This window comes from Pinus tabuliformis, chromosome 7 (assembly GCF_031772625.1).
Source record: "Pinus tabuliformis cultivar Carrire ecotype Pingquan chromosome 7, CPIR1, whole genome shotgun sequence".
NCBI classification, from domain to species: Eukaryota; Viridiplantae; Streptophyta; class Pinopsida; order Pinales; family Pinaceae; genus Pinus; species Pinus tabuliformis.
The window spans coordinates 1643880865-1643893038 of record NC_142293.1 but is presented as its reverse complement, the minus strand read 5'-3'; the positions used below and the strand labels follow the sequence as shown (position 1 = coordinate 1643893038).

At 38.5% G+C, this 12174-nt stretch overlaps 1 protein-coding gene across 2 annotated transcripts in view; it reads right to left on the bottom strand.

Moving 5' to 3' along the window:
* Positions 1-12174, bottom strand: part of LOC149254685 (DNA mismatch repair protein MSH7-like) — a 157149-nt gene that overhangs the window by 94851 nt on the left and 50124 nt on the right. For both annotated transcript variants that reach the window (XM_089460209.1, XM_089460208.1), the window contains exons 7-9: positions 7849-7983; positions 7707-7740; positions 7510-7557 (exon numbers count right to left, since the gene is read on the bottom strand). In XM_089460209.1, coding sequence (XP_089316335.1) covers positions 7510-7557; positions 7707-7740; positions 7849-7983 — 217 coding nt within the window. The remainder of the gene's footprint in view (positions 1-7509; positions 7558-7706; positions 7741-7848; positions 7984-12174) is intronic.

The following is a 12174-nucleotide window of genomic DNA, read 5'->3' as shown; positions in this document are numbered from 1 at the left end:
GATTTACGGTCATCAACCGAACTGGCCCAGTCAGAATCTGTGTAACCATTGAGTATAGGATCGAAACTTCGAGTGTATAGGAGTCCATAATCAAGAGTGCCACGCACATATCGTAGCACATGCTTTGCTGCTATCCAATGATCAGCCTTAGGAGCTGACATTAAGCGGGAAATGTAGCTCACTGCAAAACTGATGTCAGGTCTAGTGGCAGTAAGGTAGATGAGGCTGCCCACTAATTCCCTGAATAAAGTTTCATCCACAAGGGGGGAGGATCACTGAGCTGAAAGTTTGAGCCCTGGTTCCATAGGAGTCGTGGCCGGTTTGCAATCCTGCATTCTGAACCTATCCACTAGATTTTTGGCATACTTGGACTTAGAGAGAAAGATGTTGTTCTCAGTATGCCAGACTTCAACCCCCAGACAGTAATGAAGAAGTCCCAAGTCTGTCATATCAAAGGTGCTGCATAAGTCTTGTTTGATCCCATGGATCAAATGTGCAGAACTGCCAGTAATGATAAGGTCATCCACATAGACAACCACAAACAAAATATCATCACCAGTATGCTTGATATACAGGTTTGCATCAGATGGGCTCCGCTGAAAGCCATGATCTGTCAGGTACTGATCAATTTTCATGTACCAAGCCCGAGGAGCTTGTTTCAATCCATAGAGTGCTTTAACTAATCTACACACTTTTTGTTCTTGACCGGCAACCTTGAATCCTGGAGGCTGCGTCATGTAGACTTCTTCTTGTAAGTCACCATTTAGGAAAGCACTCTTTACATCCATCTGATGAACTTTCCAATTGAACTGAGCTGCTAGGGCAAGGACAAGCCGTATGGTACTCATCTTGACTGTAGGAGCAAAGGTCTCCTCATAGCCGATGCCTTCCTTTTGTGAGAACCCTCGAGCCACAAGAAGAGCTTTATACTTGTCTAGGGTTCCGTCAGCTTTGTATTTCACTTTATACACCCATTTGCAGCTGATAGCCTTTTTCCCTGCAGGAAGATCAGAAAGGATCCACGTGTGATTCTTCTGAAGACTCTGGAATTCAACTTCCGTAGCCTGTTCCCACTCAGATGTACCCTTAGCCTCTGAATAGGTTTGAGGCTCAAAAATACTGTGTAGGTTAGCCATAAGAGCAAAATTTACTGTAGACTGTTGTTCGCTCTTATTTCTAGAAGTTCTACCTTCAAGGAGCTCATTATCCCAGAGATCACCAATGGTTTTAGCCCACCATTTAGCCCGAAGAGTAAAGGAACCAATATCATGAGGAGGTGGAGAAGGCTCAAGAACAATAGGAGCAGCAAGAGGAGGGTTATTTTCCAGAGGAAGCTTAGGTAGTGTATTATCAAAGACTAACGCTACATCATCCCTCCCATCAAGTGTACCTACCGGAAGAAGAACACTGTGAGGCTGATCCTTAGAACACTGCTCAAAAGAAGAAGACTGAAAGAATCCTCTGTCTTCATCAAATACTACATCCCGACTGAAGCTAAGACTACCAGTGGCTATATCTATCAGCCTATAGGCCTTGTGGTGATCATTGTACCCAGTCATCATGAGTTTCTGGCTTTTGGAATCCAACTTAGAGCGCTTAGCAGCTAGAATCCAAACATATGCAACTGAGCCAAATACTTTGAGGTGACTGATCTTAGGCTTACGGCCAGACCAAACCTCTTCGGGAGTCTTCCCCTTGACAGCCTGAGTAGGTGATCGGTTAAGAAGATAGACAGCAGTAACTACTGCTTCAGCCCAGAATTTATTCGAAACACTCCTGTGTTGTAACATGGAACGAGCCATTTCAACAACCGTACGGTTGCGGTGTTCAACAACACTGTTCTGTTGAGGAGTGTAGGGTGTAGTTAACTGGCGTTTGATGCCATGAGTATCACAAAAGTTGGAAAAAGCATAAGAACAAAATTCCCCCCCGTTATCTGTCCTAAGAGTCATGATATTACAGACAAACTCTTTTTCAACTAAGGTTTTAAACTTCTGAAAGGTACTAAATGCATCATATTTAAATTTTAGAAAATACACCCACGTCTTTCTATTGAAATCATCTACAAGAAGCAAAAAATATTTGCAAGCAGTAATAGAAGATGTATTCATAGGACCACAAATATCAGCATGAATTAACTGGAGTACCTTAGATGCGCGCCAAGATTCTCCATCCTTGAATGAAGACCGATGTTGCTTGCCAGCTTGACAAGTGTCGCATACTCCCAATTGCTGAGTCTGCATATCAGGTAACACTAACACAAGTCCCTCCCGAGAGAGCTGAGAGAGATACTGCATGTTTAGATGCCACAGAGTGTTGATTGGAGAAACACGAGCTGCTAGAGCCACTTCTGGAGAATCACCAGTGTCAAGAAGCCTGTATAGACCATGATCCTCTAGGCCAACAGCAACTGTAAGACTAGTTTCCCTGTCGATAATGGAGCACTTGTGCGCACTGAACACTACATCAAGCTGAGGAGAGTTCCTCATAATCTGGCTGACAGACAACAGATTAATTTCCACACCAGGAACATAGTACACATTCAAGAAGATGAGTGTGCGCCCACCAGACTGGATCTGAATTGTACCTCTGCCAACCACTGTGTACTTTTCACCTCCGCCAAATACCACAGAATCACTGAAAGGTGAGAAGTCAATAAACCAGTCACGCCTGTGAGAGAAATTGCGTGATGCACCAGAGTCAATATACCAGGCAGAAGACGGGACATGATCTGAAGACCTTTTAGCCATAAAGGCATAAAAGGTGGATTCTATCTGCTCGGAATGTTCTTCAGCATTCACTGTTTGATGGGGCCCTCCCTATCGGCAATCTTTCTTCATGTGGCCGAACTTGTGATAGTAATTACACTACACACTTTTCTTCCTAGTAGGATCAAAAAGCTAAGAAGAACCTTTCTGCTGAAAGGACTGAGAGGACTGATATTTGGCAGCAAAAGCATTTTCTGAGGAGGCTGTTGAAGCACCACTACCAAACTGTTGTTTCCAACGATCCTGCTGAAGGAGTTTGGTGCATAACTCTGGAAACTTCAGATCAACATTTGTGGTGGTAATGTTGAGTGTTTCTATGAAGTGTTCATAAGATTTCGGTAGACTTTTCAGAGTGATGACTACCATATCTTCTTCCTCCATGGTCCAACCAATGGCTTCGAGTTGATCTCGAATGTCTTTAATCCTGTTAAGATGTTCCTGTAAAGACATATGTTCGTCCATCATGATGGAGAACAACTGATTCTTGAGAAAGAAAGCTCTGCTCTTGTCGGATGTCTCGTGCAATTCCTTCAAATGTTGCCAGATTTCAGCAACTGTCTTGCCAGAAGGAATCTGCGGTAACTGATCATCAGTCACAGAGAGTTTGAGAAGCATAACAGCCTCTCGATTTCGATCATCAAACTTATCTTGATCGGTACCAGCTATACCAAGACGGAGCTCTTTAGTCAGAACGAGTTGGTCAAGACGCCTATATTCAAAAATGGTCAACATTCTCTGTTTCCAGATGTTATAATTGTTGCCATTAAAACGTTGATTTCCTTCCAACATCAAATTGGTTAGTGAGGTCATCTGCACGTTTCTCAAGAAAATAATAAAGGAGTCTGGTACGGATTTTAATACTGATGTTGGCTGATCCGGACAAAAAACTGATAGGCACTGGAAACAAAATTTAAATTCGCTGACTCGAAAATCAAGGCACAGAAAACAATGCACCCAGAAAATTCTGACGACTACCCAGTTGATATATTATGAAACCCACATCAAATCTGTAATCTGAAAAACAAAAAAACAAAAAAACAAAAAAACAAAAAAAAACAAAAAAAACAAAAAAACCAAAAAAACCAAAAAAACCAAAAACAAAAAAAAACAAAAAACAAAACAAAAAAAAAAACACAAAAAACAAAACAAAAATAAATAAATAAATTTCAACAAATGAAGCTCTCGGGTCTACTAAATGACACGGACGATTTCTGGTCGTGCTGTCCACCGCTGGATTCCCGGCTACCCAAATCTCAAGGCTGACGTCTGCGGGTGTGTGAAGGCAGTTCTGGCAAGATGCTCGCAGAGCTTTTAACCAAATGCCCAAAACAAATTCAGTTTCATGGACTGCAGCGTACGCCTGAGATGAAAATTGTATGATGTGAGCATGAATTAGTTTGCCTTCTGCCACGGCTTTCTCATCAGCGCAAACCTGCAAGAGAGAATGGTAGCGCGGGTTTCGATCCTCGGACGTCTGCTATCATAGAGTATTCCAGTGGCGGATATGAAAGACACGTGTCGTTGTGTCCAAGTTGTCGAGCTGCGTCAAGTGAAAGTTCCAACACACGCTTTGCTCTTGGGGTGAACGGAATCTCCACAGCAACAAACCCACTGCCTCTGCCAATGATTTACCTACATACGAATATTGTTGGGGTCAACTCCAAGATTCTCAAGCACACGAGCTGCAACACTTTCACCTTCCCTCAACTAATAAACGCAAATGAACTGATCGAGCCTGCTGGTCGAGCTCTTGCACAAAGAGATCTGTCGGCTCGGGAATTGATTCTGGGCAACGATTTGGCGATTGCACCAGTCGATTCAAATCAGCAGAAGTCCTGCCAGCGTGACTACGGCGAGAATGATCCCGACTGGAGTCTTTGTTGAGCCGAGGAGTTCAGAAGGGTATTCGGGTTCTGCCTGGATGTGTCACCGTTCCGCGCCGGTGAACGTACCCGCGTGGTCTAAAAAGTAACCAGACTTCGATGAAGTTCCAGCTTTATGGCGAACGATGATGAAGAGAGTCTTCTAGAAAAAAATCAGATTCCAAGAGCAATTTCGAAATAAGCCACAAAATTTTATTTTTTTCAGCAATGAAAAAAATTATTTCGAAAGATACCTGTGCTCTGATACCATAATCAATGAATTAATTGAATTGATTTACATGAGCAAAATGAAGCTCAATAAGTAATAGAGAGATATTTACAGTAATAGAAACATCAAGTTTCTATTAGGAAATAGAAACAACCAATTTCATCTAAGAAACTGCTAAAAAGATAAAAATAGCAACAGCTACTAAGAATGAGCATTAAACATTGAATAGTATTATTCTAATAGTATTTTTTTATTTTGAAGGTTGTTTAAGGTTTGATTGGAGACTCCAATAGTGCTGATTTGATCAAGAGGAAAATTTGCCTTGTGCAATGGCTATATGAAGGTATGAGTTTCATTGACACATTTCAGTACTACGGTTGTTCATCGGTATATAAGAAGCCATCTTGAAGTATGATGTTTCCAGTGACTAGATAGTGATACTTGGACAGAATTTTGTTGATAATAATTTGAGTATGTATTGATAGAAATTGGCAATGATTGAAGGTTATTGTAATTGGGTCATTGTCCTTGCTACGGAAGCCCAAGAGCTTTTGTTCTTTATTTTATTGTTAAGGGTGGCAGGGTGGTGCTAGGCAAGGAAGTTATAGCTTCCTTAAAGCGGTTGTCACCTCCTTCCAATGCACACTGGTAAATGGTGCAACAATAGTCATCAGGTAATGAACTTGAAGAGAGTCCACCCAATGTCAAACGGTTTGGGTTCAAATTTGAGTTCGGCTAGAATTAACTTCAATTCAAATTCAAATTTCCTAATAAGGTTCGTATGAGGTTCGCCATTTTGTTCATATACATGTTTGAAATTTCAAAAATATTTAATATTATATATTTTATATTCATTTATAATCTATATATATATTTATAATTTATATCATATACTATAAATGAATAATTTTCCATAAATATAAGTTATATTAATTTATAATGCTTATAATAATAAAATTTATAGTAATAATACCCTAATTCCTTTAATTATATATCTCTTAAAATATATTAAAAGTGATTATTCTAATTATATAATTTAAATTCTAAACCTGTTCATGCTATTATTACGTATAAATTACGCCCTCCCTATCATTTTAGACCTAGACCATCATTTAAACATTTCAATGGTATTCTGGTCATTTGGACTCTCTTTCAGAATTTTCAAATCCACACGTCACATAAAGTCTTAATTCGAAGTATTAGATGTGGGCAATCATCCACATTTGCCCAAACGCCCATATTTCCATTGCGACCTGATGTATGAATGTTTTGCAATAAAATGTGCACAATAGGTGGTGTCCTCATTGCTGCAAGAGATGGATGTCATTTGCACCGATGCTTACACCTGTCTATCTGACATTCATTATTACCAAACCTGAATGTAGAGATAAACAAAGCCATCCTTGCTGCAAGAGATGGACGTCATTTTCCCCCAATCCTTACACCCATCTATATGACATTCGTTATTTACCAAATCTGAACGCAGAGATAAACGAAGATAAAGCCGAACCTGCTCAAACCTAAACGAATATTAATAAACTTTTTGGAATTCGCCAGATTGTGAACCTCAACGTTTAGGTCCGGCAATCCCCATGACATAAAGTCCACCAGGATCCTTTGGGATATGGCATATAGAACTCCAGTCAAAGTCTATGAATGTTTTCCTCAATATTCAAATGTCAAATCACTATTCAACATGCATGTCAACCTTTACATGCATGTTGAGATGTATTATTCAATCAATATTCAATCTATAGGTATGATTCAAGGTATGTAAACATGCTTGTTGATATGTATGTCAATATTCAACATGCATGTCAACCTTTACATTCAAAAGATTTCATTGGCAAACTTCAAGACAAATGATTCCTCATTGAAGATTAGACAATCAACAAGCTTCAGATTCATATCCAAATGACATTCTGGATAGTGAAAAGGCAACACTGATTTTCTCAAAAATATGCAAATAAAACAGCTCTGTGATCTACGCCAACAGTCCACATTTCTTCCCTGACAAAGGTCATCCAAAATTACCATTATAGTAGAAGTATTACCCCCACCCTTGAGCGCAGGTATACTGAACAAATCCCTCAAAATGAAAACGTGATTTTGCAGGGATAACAAGTTCCTTGAAGACCAAGCTTTATGAAGCTTAAGTGCTGGTGCTTGAAAGCTAGATGTATCTATAATTTGCAATCTCTATCTATCTCAGAAAAATAAGGTTTTTAAAGGAAAAAGCCAAAAGATGCAAGAATAAATATGCACTGATCCTAGACACTGATTGATCGATTCACTGCCTCTGCAACCATATTTAATATGAAAATTTCAACAAAAGTGTTCGTGTCAAAAGCAAGCAATCATTACTTCAAATGTTTGTTACTGAAATTGTTACTTTTGGTATCCATGTTTATCTTTGTTATAATCTTGAACTTCTTCCAAAATCCTAATTGAGCACATACAGACCTTTAGCTATTTACTGTTTTGTCCAGATTAGTTTACACAAAGGAATTATATTCTCTGGAACAACAAAACAAAAACAAAAAAAGATATGCATCAAGAGCGAAAATGGAAGGATTGCCTTCTGGCTATCAACTACTAAAAGAGGCTTTAAATGATGGAACCAACATTCTTAGTCAGATCAGATAACAACCTAAACTCGAATATTTTTTAAGAGCCTTCCGAGTTTCCTTGGATAGTCCTGCAACAACCAACAAAGTATATTATTATATAATTTTAACACACATTCTTCAAGGTAGAAAAACAATAAGCATCATATACACTTTTGGATTCAGACAAGCAGCCCACGGCTCAATTAAGAACAAGCCATATTTTTAGAATGAATAATACCCCCAGTCTCGAATAACAGCTCCTGAGGGGACACCTGTAAAAAAGCAATCTTTCAGTTATGTATTATAATCAAAATAATTGTGTTGATGACAACTGCAAAAAATGACCAAGGAGCAATATGGACAAACTTCAAAGAACTTACTTGCATAAGCAAGGATCCCAAAGCAGAACAGGATGAATCATCAGATAGTGAACCCACAAAGAATTGACAAGCGGCAGCATCGACAAAGGCAAAGCCATATCCAACTGAAGCATTGCTTTCCTTGCCAACCATTTCCTAGATAAATGAAACTAAATAGCATAAGAGGTATGCAAATTAGAAGTTCCAGATAAACAATGAAAACCACCAGAAATGCAAATTGTTAACACTTTACAAGAAGGATAACTAGTTTTAAAGCATAACGCTCTTAAGCATTGTGTTGTCAATTTACTATAATTTCAGGAAGATGTGTTAAAGTGATTTCATATTTTCTTCAGGAGAGCGCTTTTGTGAGAGTATGAATTTGACCAAAAACACAAAGCATTGCTGAATTGTACAGTCTGTTGTCACTACAGGAACAAATATCTACTGTCATTACAAGAACCCTTACAAAATTGTGAAGCGATCATAACGTTGTAAGATAGTGTTACATGCTGCAGTCCTGTATAGGGAGCAATTGCGGAGCACAATCCTACAGTGGTACAGAAAGAACTCACTACCAACTGCTAAGCAGTGTTGAATAAATCAAACTCGATGTTAACCTGATCAGCATCAAAATCCTGAAGTAGGGGTAACATTTGAAGAAAATTTGGAATGTGTTGAGATCACATGAGAATGAGTGAATCAAAAGGAACCAAACAGAAATCCCAAAAACTGCAAAAGTAAAAGGAGAAAACATCACTAAAAAAATGGGCTAGAGCTGTCCAAACAATGTGCTAGAGAGAGAAGAACACAACCATGGAACAAAAGTACACCAAACTGATGATGCCTATTACCTACCAACATGTATGATTAAAACTAGGAGAAATTTTTCCTTGTATGATGGGGCTTCCCCACATTGGGAAAACGTTTCCCCCTGCATCTCCCCAAGTTTCCCCAAAAGGGGGACATGGGGAAATGCTTCCCCAAGCATCCCCCCGTCTCCGGTGCGTGGGAAACATGGGGTGCGCTTAACCCACCTTGGGGGCCATGGAACACCAAGGTAAAATCAGCCCTTCTCAACTGTCCAAACAGGGGCAAACTCAGCCCTTCTTTGTCATCACAGCTACAGCATACTCAGCAGCCTTACTTGGCCTACCATAGGCATACTCTCCACAAGCCCTCTCAGCCCTATACAGGTCTGAGGCCTACTCGACCTTCTCCACAAAGTGATCTCTTGCCAACAACAAAAATGAATTACTCACCTTTAAACTTATACTTTTCCAAATGGTGCAATACCATGGGTTATCAAAATACAATGGGTCATCAGATTACCATGGGTCTACACCAAGGGTCATCTGAATACCATGGGTCTATACCATGAGTCATCAAAATACCATGGGTCTACCGGTGCAAAGCCCCGTCACTTAGCCCACTTGCCCCACAGTGAGAATAATCCTGATGCTACCCAAATCATCAACAGCTTGACGATTGGGCATCCTTTGGACAAAGATATGACATTCAGGGTGAGATGCACCCCTTAGAGACATTCATTGCACATTTCATGGAGAGAAACCTTTTGGAGGGTAAAGTCACCCTTGGAGCACACCTAACTCAGACTTGTGGGTTAGTTGAGGCATACTTTCATGTTATTTCATTGATTTAGCTATCTTTAGGAATCAGCATGTGACCTATCCAACTTGTAATAGTGAATTATTATTATTTCACAGAAATTTAGGCTAATTTTAGGGAAATTGACATGCTAACTCCTGTATAAATAGGAGGTCAATTTACCCTTGGATTCCTTGTTACACTTGCAGATCATTTGTACTAGCAAATTATCTTTTCTCCCTTGTGCACTATGGAGCACTAGTTGAGCAAATTTCCCTTGGAAGATGTTTTATGGATAGTTTTCTCTCTCAGATGATTATTAATGAATCTATGATTGTAAGAACCATACAAACGTAAGTTATCTTCTTACATTTTGTTCTTGTTGATGAACTAGGATTTATTAAAATTTTCACCTAGGTTTTGTTGACATTTTATGGCTCTAAAATTTCCCTGCAAAAGACTTTTCTTATTTTGAGGTGATCTAGGTTAAGCTCCCTCCCTTTGAATTTTGCAAGAAGATAGAAGGATGTTAGTGCTAAAGGATTAAGGGACACTAGATTGTCTCCATTATTTTTTTTGAATCCACGTCCATCTCTTTTCTTCAAAGGAATTTACTCCTAGACTCCATTAGCCCTAGATTGAGAAAGGCATAAATCTTATCTCTTGTGCCAACCCTTTAAAACCCTAAATATTTTCTTATTTTATTTGTTCTCGGGTAAACTGGGGTTTCTTTACATCAAAATCATATATTTTAAGCATTATTTGTCTTTAAAGCCATTGTCTGAGGGTTAGGGTTCGTTTGCAAATGAATGGAAAGCAAAAGTATCAAATGACATGCATTTTTCAATATTAACATCTAGGGTTTATTGTGTTGTTATACTTATTTTTACCACACACAAAAAATGTTGTAATATTATCTTGTTTACACTTTAATTACCTTTAATTTTACACTTTTATCATAGATTTTTGGGCTTTCACTCATTACTATTATAAACTATTTGATTGTTGTAATTTGTGGTTTCAAACCCTAGTTTATGACAGCCAAGTATATTATTGATTGTAATGTGTTTGGAAACTTATTTGATCCTCTATAGGTTGACCTAACCCTCTAGATTGATTCGTAAGCACCTTTGAACTCATTTTCTTGGAATTAGACATTAGGGGTCATTTAGCCTAAGTTAAAATGGGTAACTCTATGAGATCTATTAGGGAAGCCCCCCTTGTGTTGGATTGTATCTATCATAAAAACTAGGGGAGTTGTTGCTAAGGGAACAATGGTAGCACTCTCGTTGTTCGCTCAATCATTTGCTTTAAAAGACGATGCCAGACACATTTTGAGATGAGCAGTGTTCTTTTACTAGGGAATATCTAACATAAGAAGGATAGGCAACCAGAAAACATAAAGGAAAATATACATATATAGGATATGAATGAATGATGATGATTATAATGACCCTCATGACAATATATACACAATCATAGGTCATAAGGTCAATGTTCTTATATACTTATTCCCTAGCAAAATCTTGTTGTAGAATCCTTAGTGCCATTTAGCCTAAGTTAAATTCAGTAACTTAATCCCTAAGATCTACAAGGAAGCCTCCCCTTGTTTGGATTGTATACATCACAAAAATGAGAGATGTTGTTGAGGTAACAATGTTAGCACTCTCGTTATTGCTCTCAATCTAGGTTGCTTAGTGAGACTTTGCACTAAGGTGCTAAATTTCGCAATAATAGTGCCCATAGGCTTAATCATTTGCATTAAATAATGATGCCACAAACATATTGAAATGAGCAATGTTCTTTTACTACAGACAATTGAAAACCATAAAGGACAAATTATATATAAAACAATGAATAAGATATGATTGAATGATGATGATTATAATGACCCACTTGACAATATATATATAGAATTATGGGTCATCCCCTTAGTTAGGATGCATTACTTCATTTAATATTTATTATTATTTATGTTTATTACATCACTAATTTCCCTGACACATACCTCCCCCCCCCCCAGTGTCTTGTTTCCTTCGTGTTAGACATGATGCAAGCTTGCCACTTATTCAACACAAGAAGGCCTCAATGCATACCCTCTAGAGGCCTACACATGCATGACATCAGCATTCCAGCCCTCTTTTAGAGATGTATTTTGATTTGCACATTGGTTACTAGGTCAGCTTGTGACCTAGAGGATTTTCTTGCCCATTATTTTATGATTTTGGGGGCTTGTACGAAAAATAAGTTATGTTAGACCTCATATCTATTAGGGAGATGTCATTTCATCTCCTATCATCATCGCACTTGGGATTTCGGCCTCCTTGGAGAGACTCACACTCGTTCTTTTCTTGGATTCTCAGAGGATTCGATGCATTTTGATATTTGGAGCTGATTTTTGGACATATTTTGGAGCTATTCTTGGCATAATGGATGCATTTTCTCGCTAAAATGTCTTGTAAGTGCTCTATTGTTGAAGATCTTTCTTTATCATGTCTAATATATAGAATGGGTAGTTTTAATCCATGTTAAATTGTGCCCTAATTGTTGATAATTATCTATTGAATGCTAGTTAGAATAAAATTGCATGCATTTTTCTTTCGTAACATTGTAAGAAGTATCCTAGTGGTGAAACTCTTTGAAGCTCTTCCCATAAACTCCAATATTCCTTGAGTGCGTAAATGCTTGGAAATTGAGTTAGGGCACCAATTTTCAGCATCCTTAACAGCAAGATTGGCT